General features: G+C 40.3%; 1 protein-coding gene across 1 annotated transcript in view; it reads left to right on the top strand.

The window, feature by feature from the left end:
- csmd2 (CUB and Sushi multiple domains 2) overlaps positions 1 to 16,625 on the top strand; it is a 227,600-nt gene that overhangs the window by 114,426 nt on the left and 96,549 nt on the right. The window contains exons 12-20 of the mRNA XM_056398872.1: positions 919 to 1,031; positions 5,452 to 5,634; positions 7,320 to 7,510; positions 7,744 to 7,879; positions 10,343 to 10,537; positions 12,648 to 12,786; positions 14,251 to 14,438; positions 15,197 to 15,385; positions 15,967 to 16,083. Coding sequence (XP_056254847.1) covers positions 919 to 1,031; positions 5,452 to 5,634; positions 7,320 to 7,510; positions 7,744 to 7,879; positions 10,343 to 10,537; positions 12,648 to 12,786; positions 14,251 to 14,438; positions 15,197 to 15,385; positions 15,967 to 16,083 — 1,451 coding nt within the window. The remainder of the gene's footprint in view (positions 1 to 918; positions 1,032 to 5,451; positions 5,635 to 7,319; positions 7,511 to 7,743; positions 7,880 to 10,342; positions 10,538 to 12,647; positions 12,787 to 14,250; positions 14,439 to 15,196; positions 15,386 to 15,966; positions 16,084 to 16,625) is intronic.

Below are 16,625 nucleotides of genomic sequence, written 5' to 3'. Positions count from 1 at the left end.
GTGGCTTCCGTCTAGCCACTCTACCATAAAGGCCTAATCGATGGAGTGCTGCTGAGATGCTCGTCTTTCTGGCAGGTTCTCCCTTCTCGGCAGAGGATTTATGAAGCTCTGTTAGTGTGATCATTGGTTTCTCCTTCTTGCCCAGTTACTCATTTTGGCTGGACGGCCAACTCTAGAAAGCGTCATGGTGGTTCCAAACTTATTCCAATTTCATAATTATTGAGGCCACTGTACTCCTGGGAACACTCAAAGCATTTGAAAAGTATTTTTACTCTTGTCCTGACCTGTGCCTTGCCACAGTTTCTTCATGAAGGTCTACAGAGAGTTCCTTGTACTTCATGGCTTGGTATTTGTTCCAACATACAGTGCGAGTCAATCAATTCAACTGGAGTACAGTCAAGTTGTAGACACATCTTAAGGATAATTAAAGCACACAAGATGTACCTGACCACAATTTGGAGGATCACAGCAAAGGGTCTGAATACTTGAGAGATTTCAGTTTTTGATTTTTTAAGATTTTGAACAAATTTCTTGAAATATGTTTTCACTTTGTCACAAATTTGCGTCATTGATCGTAGATTGACCATTAACAAATCTGCAACACAATAAACTGGAAAAAGTAAAGGGGAATACTTTCTGAAGCCGCTGTAACATCATGTTTTGTTTTTGCTGCTTGCAGATACAATTTTCTTTCCTGATGCAGTAGAAACAGGGCCTTTGGCTAATAAGGTGAAACCTACTGTAGATAACGGCAACAAGTGCAAACATAGCTTTTAATTATGATAATTACTGTAATAAACAACTGATTCCGGTTTGACAATTGACACACCTTGCAGTTATTCTTACAGACAGTATATTCACGTCCAACATTAAAGGGATTTCCGTCTAAGAACGTTGTCCTCTTGTCTCTTTTTGTAGCCTGTCTGGTACCACAACTCCAGACCTCGTGGTCAGCACCAGTCACCAGATGTGGCTCAATTTCAAAACAGACGACACCAGTGGCTCCCTTGGCTTCAAGGTGTCCTATGAAGGTAAGGATGCTTCAAACATTCGGGTTGTCACTCAGTGAGATGCACTGGGTTTTCTTACTGCATTTTTAAAAGGGTTGTTTGACTTGTTTGAGGCAACTTCAAATAGAATGAAATGACTTTTTTGGTCATTCACCCTCCTGCATTATTACTCACTGGTCAAAGCTGACATCATGGGCTTGTTTCCTTTCCCTGCATTCATCATCCTCAGTTTAGTTTCAAAAACATAGGGATTAAAAATGCTGCATCTGACTCATGTAAGACTTTTGTCATTAAACTTTAAAAGTGTCTTAGAAAATATGCAAGGTGATTAAGCATGTGCCACATGGCATGTAGCACAAATAGAGTGAGATTACAAAGCCTTTAAAGGAAATATAGATGCAAGTGATATCTCTTTTAAAAAAAAAAAAACACAATGGAGCGCTGCAGGTGAGTGAGGAAGGATTATCAGTGAATGAAGCCCCAGATTGCCAGTTCCATGGCAACTTTTAGTTTGGCTGGACAATAAAGTCACTTACTTTTGGTAAAATAAAGTGGTCAAACACAGTCAGCGCTATCAATGCAGCCTACCTCAGATAACTGATGCATTTGTCCTATCTCCTGAACCAAATCTGTATCTGTTTGTGTGGTTGCACACGTGTGAGGTTTAACAAATGTGAGTTAACGTGTACGTGTATGTGCCTGCATGCATGTGCGAAGGCAAGGAGAGACGGAAATGAAAGTGAGTGTGAGTTTATGAATCTGTGTGCGTGTGCTCTATTGTCTGTGTGTATGTTTGTGAGCTTGCCTCTCAGAAGCACAGCAAGGCTTCTCCCTTGCCCACAGATGCTTATTTTTCATCAGTAAAAATAACAGAGAAAGTGGAGCAGCGTGCTGAACCAATGTGTAATTAAAACAATGAGTTCTACTTAATGAAGGGGAAGAAACGCTTTGAACCACTTCACCTCCCAGATTGGAGCACCCAAAATCTAATTTGCATTCTCAATTACTTGTATTTTAAGCCTGATCATCAAGTGTAATTGCAAACACAGTCATGCCAGTACACACACTCCCACTTTACCCATGCATTTGAATGTGGGTTTCACACTGGAGCGGCCTCAGTTGCTCAGCTGAGATTCTCATCATGCAAACAAAATTGGTGTTATGCACATCTGTAGGTCTAAACCCAACTACTGTAGTACAGTATGCACCTACAGGACTGGGGATAACACTGGGGACAGAGAGGTCATGTCCTTTCTAAATTTTTGTGTGTGGGGTTTAGAGTCTGTTCAGACTGCAGATGTGAAACCAATTGACACATTGTATGCGATATTGGCTCATACAAATAAACTTGACTATTAAAGTCAGTTATGTCATCCGGGGCCTCCGGAGATTGCAGTTTAGTTGTTCACAGTAATGTGAGTTTGAGTCCCATTACAATGCTTGGATTACTGTGGAATGTCAAGCAGATAGAGACAACAAATATGTGATTATGTCATTTCCCTTATTCATGAGAATCAAATGCTGTTTCATTCATCCCTGCCTCTGCGAATGTTGAGTACAAGATCATCTTATACCCAACACACACAGAGACACACAGATACAGTCACAAACATATGCACAACTACAGACGAGCACAGCCCATGAACCACATGTACAAACTAATGTAAACACACACTTCAAAGGGCTCTTTCATTTACTGCATCCACTCTCCCTAAAGGTCTAATTGTGAGGACCCAGGAGGCAGAGAGGCCTTATTTGAGAAATGCACTGTAGGGACTTTGGGTTCTTTAGTGATTCTGTTACAGTGACAAACAAGTGATTGTATGACTGTGTGTGTGTGCTTTTATACATTAGCATATGCATGTATTTTTGTGTTTGTCTTATAGCTGGTTTGTCCTTCTAGATGCAGGTTCTTTTGGATCTTATACATTCCCTTCATTCCTTTCCCCCTCAATTCTCTCAGGCTCACCTTAAAACTCGCTTTCAGCATTCCCCCTTTTAAAGGTGACTTCCACGTAAGATCAATGTGTTATCTTGTGAATGAGGCTGCCTCAGGATAGCCATACATCCAACCAGCAGTGAGCTCTAAATATGTGTTCTAAATGATGATCATCATTAGGGCTGACTATGGATTTATACCCAGCATCACCCCTGGTGCGATTTAAAATCGTATTAGGCCCTGCCATCATTTCCTGGATGGATGATCTTATTCGCTCTCTGTGTTTCCCCCCATCCGGATGCCTCGATAGGATGCCTCAGCATTCCCATCTGCAATCTGCATCCTCGCAAAAGTAGAAAAAAAAAAGAGTGAGTGAAAGAAAGAGTTGTGCATGAATCTTGCCATAATGAAATTGGCGTGTGTGGTTTTAAGGGAGAAGTGTGGTCATGGAGGTGTGTGTGTGTGTGTGTGTGTGTGTGTGTGTTTGTGTCCCTGAAAGTGCTCACGTCAGCTCCCAACGCAAGTGAGAACGTTAGTCACACAGTAAAAGGGAGGGATACATTTTCAGGGGGAGAGAGAGGGAGGGAGGGGGGAGGTAGGGAGAGACAGATAAGAGAGACGTTTGCAAGATTACTGAGTCACATTTTTGGGGGGAAGATAAAGAGACAGTAAAGGTTACTTAGTGGCAAAGATAATGATGGTAAAATTAAATGCATGACAATAGGAAAATCACATTACTTTTAATGTCATGAAGTATAGAAGCTTGTCCTGTCAGCCCACAATGAACTCTTCACTGAGTCATTTATTGCTAATGTCCATTCAGTTAGGTGCATTAAGTCTTAGCTACAGCTCCAGACAGGAAGAATGTCTTCGATGCAAGATTTCAACCAAACGAGGAGCAACTGAAATAGCTCCGTGACACTCAACAGCTGCAGATACATTAACCAACCTGGTTCACTGTTAAGGACATGTACACATAATAGCGAGCACTCTCGGACTGCCTTTTATGTAAGAGGATTTACAGAGCTGGACAGTTGCACACACCTCCTGACTTTCCATATCATGCAACCCTCACATCTGTTCAAAACACAAGCTGTAATGCTAAACAAGCACGATAGTGGAATACTTTTTCTCTCTATAATATAAAAGTATTTTTTCATACCGGTGGTGCCCTAATTCAAATCAGTCAAATTGAAATCTTACTTGTAAACCAGAGTTAATTGTTGTACCACCATCCTGACATATGTCAGCTGAGCTGGCAGTTATAGTTTTTAATCAGTGAAAGTGACTACAAATTGTGTCAGGAACTGAAAATAAAAACATTTAAAAAAAAATGAACAAGTGTTGACAGCCATCCCAAGACTGAGCTGTGAGAACAAACACTTGAACTATTTCTAACAGACACTGGAGCTATTTCTTCACAAATATCAATGTTTTAATATCCTTAAAAGGCTATCAAGATACAATAGATGAAGCCCATTTTGGTGTTGTTTGTTGTCTGTTTCCACCTAGTTCATGACTTTACAGTAGCAAAGTTAAACAAATCTTGGACCTGACACTTTACTTAACATACATATATTAAATGAATATTGAAGGAAACAATAATCCCAAAATGTCAGTGTGTCTCTTCATGCTTGGCACAGATAATCTAGAGCACATCCTATTCTTCAAGTAATGTTCCCTTCAGTGTTTCCTACAAGTGAAAAATAAATTTTATCTATTCTCATCGGGGGGGGGGGGGGGGGGGGTTGTGCTGTGGTTGCAGTGGCAGAACAGAACTGTATTTGAATGTATTTTTTTTTCTTGTGTACGATTGCACATGAATGCACAATTCTTGCAGTTTCTCCTCAGTCGGTAAAAGAAATAAATGAAATATGCAAATGTAAAAATAAATGTATGAATAAATAAAGCAATGCATTGGGGGGGTGGGGGGTGTCCTTGGATGTTTGTCCAATCACATTATAGGGTCAAACAAAAATCAGTACTACTCAGAGACTTTGTGTTAACCAGCTGAACTTACACTTGCTTGAAACTAGAATTAATGACAAATGGCATCATTTGGTTTGTTTTGATTTAATGTGAGATCCTGTATCTCCATATGACTTATAATTTCTGTAGTTGCATCCTGTCAATATCTGCTGGAGGCTACAGTCAGTCCATAACCTTGAGTGGAGATGTCTCTCTTTCTCTCTCTCTCTATCTATCTTTTTAAGAAAACTGGAGACAATCTCATGTGCTATGGGTGCCCATGGTGCTAAACAATATTATTTTTTTATTTGATTTAATATGCAGGTTAAAGAGAGGAGAGAGTGATGTGGATTGTGCTAATGAAATTGTGACCTTTAAATTTATATCTCTGCTATGATACCAGGTAATAAAAATAGGTCTTTATTTGTATAACCTACACTAATGTTTCTCTGCTTGTAGAAATAATTGCTTATTATCAATGCCAGTTTTGCATAGTGAATATTCTGTGTTATATGTTTGTCTTTACCTGCACAGAAATTGACCAAGGCAGTTGTGGAGATCCAGGAGTCCCAGCTTATGGCAAGCGGGAGGGGACAGGTTTCCGTCATGGAGACAGGCTGTACTTTGAGTGTCTCCCTGCCTTTGAGCTGGTCGGGAAGAAGAACATCACCTGTCAGAAGAACAACCAGTGGTCGGCTAAGAAACCCAGCTGTGTTTGTACGTTCTTGGATGCCTTAAGCTGCTTAGGCTCTACATACACCACGCGCACACGTGTGCATGTGTACAACACTACTGACGTGGGTGCATAAATGTGTACGTTTGTGCAGATGAGCGCAGGGAGAGCTGCATAATAAATGGTCAGATTATCCCTACAGTTTGCCGAGCAGAGGCTGTGGATTGTGAAACAATAGGAGGGCTTATTAGCTAATTAACGCCATGAAAGACAAACACAGAGAGTGAGAGAGTTAGAGGATCAGGGGGAAAAGGGAAAGAGAGCTGACCATGCAGATAATGCCTGCTGTTGTATTATTGATAACATAATAGGGTGGACAAAAAGCTGCAGTAACTAGATAAACATCACTGAGCTGACTGACAGAGAGGTTGCTGGCACTAGAGTCAATTTGGCTACATAATAAAGGGAAACTGTTTATTTAGTTAACATTTAACAAACTGTTTTAGTCATGTAGCGACAATGTGGCAAGCTTGTCTTTGTCATTGAAGGTGATAATGTTAATAAGATGATGTGCTTTCCTTAATGTACAGTTCATTGTCTAATTGTTTATGTGTATTAGGTATTAGAGATATTTATTTATTCAAGTGAAAACGGTGATTGTGCCACTAATTCAGCAGTTTCCTCATCAGCTTTGAACTGACCTATGATTAGTTATGGTATTGATGTCTTGTCCTCTACACAAACAATGTAGAGTATTATTATTATATGCCCACTAGGCAGATATTTAAAAATCTCTCACAGTCTTACATACATCTCACCAGGTATAGTCCACATCATCCAGAAAAGTTGTCCCATTCTCAATTGAGCACAGCCCCTGACCCGCTTACATCAATGTTTTTGAGGAAACATCCCCTGACAATCAAAACATCACAGCAAAGGGAAGCTAGGGCAATTAGCAAAGTAAGGAGAGTGGTCCTGACGATGACATAAAATTCTTAAACCTTGTCAAAACCCATTTAAACAAGGCAGCGTAGATATAATGTGCAGCATAAGTCTTTCTTTGCATGGCTTATTTCTCACCTCAGAATTAATATTATTATTAGAAAATCAATTATGGTGGACGGTTGAGAAATTTGGAAACATCTCCGGAACCGCTGCTATGTGTCAGAATCGAGATCAAATAGCAACGACAGCCCAAGCGTGGTCTGCCATTTTCGTATGGCTCCTTACCCAAGCACATGCCTGTTTAGCCTCGCTGCACCACCGTGAACAAAGCAGAAATTGTGGGCTGCCTTTACAAGGAAGGCTACATCTGCCCAGTAGCATCAAGGTATTGTGCTGTTGCCCTATAAGCACATCCATTGGAACAACTGGGGTGAAGGGACAGCCTTGCCAGTAGTCAGGGAGGGAGATGAGACCATTTTTCATTTTCATTGCCAACTCATTTTTAATTTTTTTTTTTTTTTACTAGACATTGACAGGAAACAATGATTTTTGTTGTTACACATGGGAAAAGACAGATACCTTCAGTATATGTGGGATGTGAGGTAGATTTTGACAGATTCAATAAAATGAACCAAATCATATTGTCTTGTAGTCAGAAAAAGCAATTGGAATTCGTACAATGTTTTCAGACTCCTAAACAATGCTCCTTTTTATTGTTACTTTGTTTCATTTCTTTCTCTCTCCCTTTTCTCTCTGTCTCTCTATGTCTTCATCACTCCTATAGTTTCCTGTTTCTTCAACTTTACCACTCCATCTGGGGTGCTGCTGTCTCCCAACTACCCCCAGGAGTATGGAAACAATATGCACTGCGTGTGGCTGATCATAACCAACCCTGAGAGCCGAATCAATCTGGCCTTCAATGATCTCAGCATGGAGAAACAGTTTGACTTCCTCTCGATCAAAGACGGGGGAAAGGTAGTGATGAATTATAAGTTGCTTTGAATAGCGACTTCGTCTGTTGACCTGTATATGAGTAACTGTTTGTCTGTGGGAAAAGCAGCCTGAATGATTATGTGTACGATCTAAACAACCTTGCTCTGATCTTTATTGCACTTGTTAGTCATTTTATCAACAGGAGCTGTTTACTCTCTGACTTTTCTCCCATTTTAGTTCATGATACCTTTATTAAATGTATCTGTCTTTGTTAGGCTGAGTCCCCCATCCTGGGTACCTTCTCTGGTGATGTCCTGCCTCCTCCCATAACCACTAGTGCCCATGTAGCACGTCTAGAGTTCCTGACTGACCACACCTACACAGACAGAGGCTTTAACATCACCTTTACAAGTAAGTATTGAATTCTACATCAGAGGAGATAAAGGGAAGTCTTTAAAGCTTACCAGAAAATCCTGCATTGAATGGATGTTTTGTATTCTGAATTGTTTGTGCATGTGTACAGTATGTGTGTGTGTGTTTGTATGAATGCAATGGGCGTCATGATTCATCTGTCACATCTATTTGCCTGTCTCCCACAGACTTCATAAACTCTTTCACCCATCAGCAACACATTCCTTACACACTCACATGCACAGTCGCATAGAGAAATGACAAAAACCCTGTCTTTATTGTCTAAATAGAGACTTGACATTTAAATAAAACCCAAACAAAGATGCAGCATCCTCCCTTACCTGACAGATACATCGCGGCAGTGCTCATTATATTCTATTCTGGGTAGCTGCTGACTTCTGAGGAAATTCCAGATGGGTTTTAACGCAGTACATGTTGGCTGCGTGCTGGTAAGCCCATTTCATGGATATACTGTACCATGAGGGGTTGGCAGCAGTGTTATTGAATTCATTGCATGTGCACTATTGTGTAATGAGCCTGATTTTTGCATTTTTCCACATCCCAAAATAAATATCTCCATGCAAAGTGTCTAACCCTAAACTTATGAAGCCACAAAGCTTTTTATAGTTAAGGTGCCGTTAGGAGGTTTGTTTCAGTGAGACTTAGAATTACGATTACTTGCAGTGACTCACTTTCACACAGGCAATAACATTATTTTTTACTTTTACAGTTTGTTATTTTCATATCTTCTAGTTTATACTTCTCAGCCTTAGTCAACAACAGTATTATACTAAAAGACACTGGTATTAACTACTGGAGAACATAGTGTTTTTAGTAATTAGTTAGTTAGGTAGAAATGCAGTTTGTCAGACAAGAACTTAACAAAACTGCAAATAAAATCCTCCATTAAAAAAGGCTCCCTCTCTAAAACACAGCTCAAGTTTTCATAATCTTCCAACCACTCAACAAAAACTCAACAGAAATGAAGGACATTTTACTAACGTGAGTAGCCCTTAAATCATGATATAAAGAGGAGTAAAACGTGAAATCTGATCATCTCAGTCTGATCCAAACCTGCCTGCTTCTAAAGGATTTAGCATGAGGCTTTACTCTGGGCAAAATGTTCATTCAAACTGTTTATACAAAATGTCTTTACTTTTAATACTTAAGCAGTTTGGTGGTTCTTATTGTAGCAGCGGGGAGTAACTTGATATTAGAATTATTAGAGCAAATTTTTTATTTTTTAGTAAAATGTTCCTATTTATAATGTGTATGTTCATTTAATCCACTACTCTACGGTGGCTGGTATTTCTAATTACAATGTGCTCTGTAGTCTGTACCCCCCCTAATATCATCTCCTTCCACCAGCCTACCCAGAATGCTCTTTGGGCACTGGCTCTAGCTCATTTGCACCCATGCCATCAGCTCAGCCCAGGTGCCTCTGCAAAGCCACAATGTGGACAACACATGGTGGCTAATGCATTAATTAGCAAGTTAGATGAATAAATAAATAAGCGATGCAGCACGGTGAATGAATGTCAAGAGCAGTTAATTGGAGATGACGGTTAGCTCCCGAGAACAGTGTCATCTAACTGCAGGACTGTTTTTTAGGGGGTTGTGGGGCCGAGCGGACAACTTCCATCATTCATGTTAATTAAGGACATGCCAAACTGTATTGAGGGGATTTTTGGCACGTTAATAAATAAGATGATTGTGATGGATGAGGTGTGGCTGGCACTCTGTTTGGGTCCAATGGATAAAGAAGAGGGATTCATCAACACCTACACGTGTCACCTCCCCAGCGTGTGTGTACAAGAGTGAGAGCGAGAGAGTAAGTGAGAGAGATAGTGGCAAAGGTGATGTATTTGTTTACATGCTTTGTTTCCAGGGTTATGCCTCTTCTTGTGTGACTGCGTGGCCTTTTCTAACCGGTGCCTACTCATTGAGAAGTCTGATAGATAAAGTTTTTGGGGATGTATGAAAAACAATTTTCCTTCGTTTGCTCCGCGTATCGCTCAGCGGCGTCATCTGGCACTGATGATCTTGCATACGGTGTGGTTTCCCGCCCGCTAGAATTACTGCAGCAGGGTGAATCAATGTGACTCACTAAGTGAAACTAATTTCTTCTTGTTAAATGCTGGCAATGCTAAACGCTGACAGTAGAGGGAAAAAGTTTTGTCAAGAAACTTGGGTAATTATTTTAGAATCTCCATGGAAATTAGCATTTTCGCAGCGAGTATTTAATATGTGATGAGGATTAATACCAGCAGAATTACATGTGATCTGTTCTTTTTTTTGTATGTTTTCATGCAAGTGACACTTTGTTTTTAATTTCTTTTAAAAAATTTAATCAGTTTTTAGGAATTAGAAAAGCATTTTTTTTTTTTTTTTTTTTTTTTTTTTTTCCATCCCTATCTCTGTCTCCTTCATGCTAAACCCATCTTCTCTCTAAATTTCCCATAGCATTTCGCCACAACGAGTGCCCAGACCCAGGTGTTCCTGTTAATGGGAAGCGATTTGGTGAGAGCCTTCAGCTGGGCAGCTCCATCTCATTCCTGTGTGAAGAGGGCTTCGTTAAGACCCATGGCTCTCAGACCATCTCCTGCATTCTCAAGGATGGCAACGTGGTGTGGGACAATGCTGTTCCCCGTTGTGAAGGTAGGTGAGGGAGGGGTTACCTTTGGTGACAACCAGGACATTTTGGCTACACAGTCCAACAATGTTTTTCTTTTCATTAGGTGGCATCAGATGAAGCTTCGTGCTGGAGATACATATTAGTGTATGAAAAGTAACATCCTTAGATTTACTGAGAGTTTTTAATATTGGTTGTAAATATTAACTAGCTGAGTGGGTCTTTTTATATTATATATTGATTCAGTATTTATGCTGGAGTTGGTAGTTACAGTTGTGTCCAAAGGTTTGCGCACACATAAATTACATATTTTGTTGACCTTCTAAGTTAAACATTACATCAAATGAGCTTCTCCTTTAAATGTTAATTCTCTGCTTCTTTTTATTTCATGAACTCAAAAACAGAAGAAAAAAAAATTTAAGTAATGGTGGCATGTGCAAGAAGATCTGACAAAGCAGGGGAGGCTATAAAAAGATATCAAATCACTTCCAGCTTGAAAATTCCACTGTCCGAAATGTCATTAAGAAATGGCAGTCAAGGGGAACTGTGGAAGTGGAGACAAGATCTGAAAAACTTTCAGATAAAACTGCAAGTCTGCTGGAGAGAAATACAAAGCAAAATCCTCATATGACTGCAAAGCAGCTGCAGGAAGGTTCAACTGCCATAGGTGTGGTGGTGCACCGTTCCACTGTGCAGTGTGAAGAAAGGCTAATTTTCTGTTTGCTGCAGCGGTTGCATTTGCTTCTTTTCACACCAAAGATCAACAAACTGTGTAAATGTGTATACACGACTGCAGCTGTATGGCTCAAAAAAAAAAAATCCAGATACCACCAGGATAAACTTGTAGAGGGGCTAATTCATTAAGAGGACCATGTGCGTATCATTTCTTTTGAAAGCATTTATTCTGTGATCTATCACCTCATCAGCTGGATGCCCACTGTGTTATAGCTTATATGCAACACACTGATGAAATGGCAGTGTGTTTGTTTTAATGTTCACTCTAACTAATGATGCAGCATCTCTGCATCTGAAGATTGTAAACAGCCCAAATCGTGGATTGGTCGTTGTTGAAATCAGTCTGAAAATGCTGATTCTCTTAAAAGTGTATTAATGCCATTTCTTTTACAACTGATGCAGATATGATTAATTAATAGTGCTCTAAGATATTATGTCAAGGATCACTGAGATCTGAATTGAGGCTAGTGATGAAATCGAAGCTTTGTTCTTTGAAGTATCTGATGCAGCCGACATGCTGTGCTTACATACAGATTGCTGAACCATCCATTTCCCCTCTCTGACTCAGTAGTCAATAAACTATTTCCAGCAAACCATAAAAGGCTAATATAGCTGGCAAAGCTAAGATAAAGTTAAAGGTGTTAACCAGCTAAGTTTAATAGGACACCAGCAGCATAGCACATTTAGTGCAGACATGGCCAGGAGTCTAAGGAGCCTAATCAGGTTCACCATTCATGATACGCAAAGGAGAAACCATTATTAAAACATGTCACATCCCCCCGTGTGCCACAGCAGCTTTGTATTCCTCTGAGACCATCTATCATACCCCTGCGTTTGTAGTGTAATGCGTTTTATAGATGTCCTTCAGTATGCTGAGTTGGCTGATTAAATCATTCCACTTCAAAGGGAGCGAGGAGCTGGCACTGTAACTAAGCTCCTCCACTGTGCCTGTGTGTTCTGGTTAAGGATAGGCAGTTAAAGAGATGCATGGCAAAGTGAGCAGTAACAGAGATGAGGGGCAGGGGAGAGGAGGTCGATGTGCTCAAGTGTCTTTTATGGTAGCGATCAGAGATGTACCATTTTCTCCGTTTGATAGGAACGACAGTAGCGCCCCTTTGTAGGAGTGGTTTGATGACAGATTTATAGACAACAGCATCAGGGGAGGAACGTAATGCATGTGTTTGTGCTCATGCACACTCACACACACGTACAACTACAGGCATGTTCTTAGGAGGTACGGTTAACCTTGAAGTGAGCTGTCACCAATTTACATTAGATAGACCCTGGCAGTAAAAGAAATAGGATGAGCCCCAGTTGATGCATGGGATCATCTATGGACATTGTCATACATCAGCTGTTTTTTTTTTTGCTCTCTCTCTTCACCTCTTCTCTCTCCGTTAGCCCCATGTGGAGGAGATCTGAGGGCTCCCAGTGGGATCATCCTCTCCCCTGGCTGGCCAGAACTCTATAAGGAGGCCCTTAACTGTGAATGGATCATTGAGGCTCCTCCAGGCTACCCCATCAAGATCATCTTCGACAAGTGAGTCACCCAGATATCTACCTTTGTTTTTCTCAGAATAAGTTTGAATTTTTCCTGCTTTTTACCTCCTCACAATTTCAACATGTGCGCTCATTTATCTCTCTGCTTTCTATCACTTCCTTTAATACTTTTTCATCTGTCTTTCCTTTACTGGGGGTAATGCAGTAGATCTAATGCACATCAACATACAGCCCCTACTAGGATAACACTATGTTTTATTTAGCACATACCCATAAGTATTTCATCATTTCATTTGATACTCCGCTCCCTGAAGATCTGAAGATATCCTTACAGTTTAAACACAAACACACACACACACACACACAGAGAAACCCAGCCAAGAGCTGCAAGTATGTCAATGTACATGCGCATGTAAATGGAGATGGTCTGTCAAGGGGAACCGGAGAGATGGGAGAAGAGGTAATTTGTCCTGATGTTTGAGAGAGAGAAAGAGAGAGACATACAGTCGCAGGATCAAACGCCACATTAGCGTTTCACTAAGGCTTATCCTTGCGAGCCCATCTCATCCTCGTCCCTGCCACGATCACATGCCATGCAAAACGAACACCATGCAAAATGAATACAACATGTTTGTTTCTCTTTAATTTTTATGTAACATCAATAAAATATCACAGACCGCTTCATTTAGATGACATGGTTCTGAAACTAAGCAATTTATTCATGGCTTTGAAGATGAAGTGGCTCTGGCAACAAAGACGGAAACACACAACAATGAGTATGCACGCACACGCACACACTCTGCACAGACACACTCACCAAAGCATGCCAAATGTCTCAGGATTTTGTCAGAACTCATACAAATTTGAAAATTAATTTAACCGTCCTGGTTTCAGGATGTTGGTGAAAAGATAAAAAGTTGCTTTTTTTATTTCAGAATTACACTGAGCAAGAACTTGATAATGTGAACTGTACCAGTGGTCTTTTTAAGAAACTCGTAGATTGATAAATAAATAAAAAAATTATTCTGAGCTGACTTTATTTGAAGTCAGAGACATTTTTACTTTTGCCAAAATCTTGTTTAAATGAGTGTTAGCTCAGCTGGATAAGCTTCATTCAAGCATCAATCTCTGTTGTAGGATTTTAATTGAGCCCAGATGTCAAGAATATATGGATCATTTTTTATCTCTCCAGTTTTCAGTTGGTTTTATAATTGGTTGACTTGTAGATTTTTTCCCAAATTTCATTTGCCGTTGCCCATTTGCCCAAAAGCAGATAAACTCGCTTCAATACCCAGGGGCAAGAATGACCCACACTGAACCCACCCTGTTTGTTGTAATTTACTAAAAACACTAATTTATTTTGAAATATTCACAATGTAAATGTTGACACAGGGCCACACTGCATTCCACAGATAATAATACATAACCCGCCTACTCATCCTTACCATTTCAGTTGACATGCTGCTTTAATCACAGTGAAAAACATCTTGTTTCCTGTTCTCAGGTTCCGCACGGAGGTCAACTATGACGTCCTTGAGGTGCGGGATGGACGATTCCCGTCTTCACCTCTGATTGGCAGTTACCAGGGCACCCAGGTTCCCCAGTTCCTCATCAGCACCTCCAACTTCCTGTACCTCCTCTTCTCCACTGACAAGAGCCACTCTGACATCGGCTTCCGTATTCGCTATGAAAGTAAGAATTTAGAGTCCTGTGAAGTTGAGCACAAAGTCAAACCTGTACGCAAAGATACAGGATAGATATACTATAAAACAGGGGCTCATGCACCCATGCTTCACAGGCCCTAATAGAAATGAATCCATCACATAGAGACCAAATCAGAGACAGAGCAGCCGTAAGCCTTGTTCAATTTGCTTGTAAAAGCTATTGAGTCATGGCTGTAAATACAGTGTCCGCAGGCTCTCGATTTCACCATGAAGCCATTCTTATTAGAACACCTATAATTAGAAAGTAAATGGGATAAGATTATTCTGTCAGATATCCCTGCCTTGACACACATCGCCGTGCTCAAAATTCCATATACGCTGCTTCATGCACACACACATATCCTGTAATTCAATCCTTAAAATAATCCTCCCCTCATTTCTACCTGTGCTGCCCAAACCGGTAACAATTTGCACTTACGGTTGGCTATGGTTAGTAATTCACTAGTGAGTGCTACTCAGTGCTAGGTGGAGTGGGAAAGAGCTCTGGAACTTCTCATTGGTTCATTCCTGTTAGCCTGATAAAGGATGTTTGTGTAAATAATTTATCAAAACTGCCTTGAGAATGCAAACTACCTTTTTAAAATTCATTGACCTGCACTTGACCTATTGAGAACAGGATAAAAGCGTAATTACACTGCAAGCAGGTGGATTTTCTGTTTATGTGTCAGTGTGTCTTTGATCGTGTGTTTATTCTCTTCCTCTTTTCTTTGTCCCCTCCCTCTGTAGCTTTGCAGTTACAGTCGGATCACTGTGTGGACCCTGGAATACCTGTCAATGGACAGCGACATGGCAATGACTTCTATGTGGGCGCTTTGGTGACATTCAGCTGTGAAGCAGGGTACACACTTAGCGACACAGAGCCTTTAGAATGTGAACCCAATTTTCAGTGGAGCCGCCCCCTGCCTAGCTGTGATGGTATGTTCCATGTAATATTGACCTAGAAATGAATAGTCGCCTGCCAGATTTCCTCCTATTCATAAATGGGATTAAAGCTGAATTCATTGTTGTATGTTGTTGCAGATGAAACATGAGAAATAATTTTGAGCACTTTGCTTCATATTGCATCACATTTAAATTGCTATATATTTCTGACTTATTATAAAATCCATATAAGATGATAGTTTTTCTTTCTACGTCTCTTGTTTTAGAAGTTTTTGAAGTTTCTTCCTCATTTCATCATAAATGTTTTATATGTACGACAGTGAGCTTACCCTTTGATGTTTCCCCCTTTCCTCATCTGTAAATGCTTTTATATTTAAGGACAGTATTGATTTCTGCCCACTCTGTAATGATATTGATGATACGACTCCTTTTTATGCTGTTTTGAAGGGCATCTCTGGTAAAATGCGTTTTACCACATTGTAAATGCACGGACGAGTTTCATCATTTCTTTCTGAAAATTTTATTTCTGCCATCTTTGCCCTCTCTGATTTCACCTCTCTGCTCTTTTTTCATTTCTCTCCCTCATCCATCTCCTGCGTGTTTCCATCCGTCAGCTTTATGCGGAGGTTATATCCAGGGCAACGTTGGCACCATCCTGTCACCTGGCTTTCCAGACTTTTACCCGCACAACCTGAACTGCACGTGGATAATCGAGACCTCCCATGGCAAAGGTTAGCAGAGAAATTCCGTGTCAACACATGCAGCAGTCAAATTCAATTTCCCTTACAATGTCATTTCCCCCTACCGTGTGGCCTTTTTATTTTGCCGAACAAGCTGTCTCTGGATGACTGGAGTGCTGAGAGGCTGGCCTAGGGCTACAGCGCCACAGGAAGACTCTCCAGTCATGTCACCTTTGGTAGTGCGCTCACATCAAATTGACACAGTCTTATTTGCAGATGCTCGCTCTGTGCGAGTGTAATGTGTTTGATAAGTTGTAGGGGAGGAAGACAGGGAATCAATGCTGTATGCATTATGAAACTGAGAATATTTTCACATGTTATATTCAATAGTTTCACAAGAATCCAAAGACTCTAGCCTGTAACTGAAAAACATTTTTCTCTGACTGAATTAGAAGATTTGTTGTGTAATTACTTTTTTTCCTTCCTTTACTGCAAATTCCAAATTGCAAAAATCTAAAATTATTTATACATATATATTAATATGGTAAATGGACTGCACTTAGTCTTAAAGACCACTCAAAGTGCTTTAAAAT

The sequence above is a fragment of the Seriola aureovittata genome, chromosome 16 (genome assembly GCF_021018895.1).
Source record: "Seriola aureovittata isolate HTS-2021-v1 ecotype China chromosome 16, ASM2101889v1, whole genome shotgun sequence".
Taxonomy (NCBI): domain Eukaryota; kingdom Metazoa; phylum Chordata; class Actinopteri; order Carangiformes; family Carangidae; genus Seriola; species Seriola aureovittata.
The sequence above is the reverse complement of the archived record's forward strand: the minus strand, read 5'-3'. Positions and strand labels throughout refer to the sequence as shown.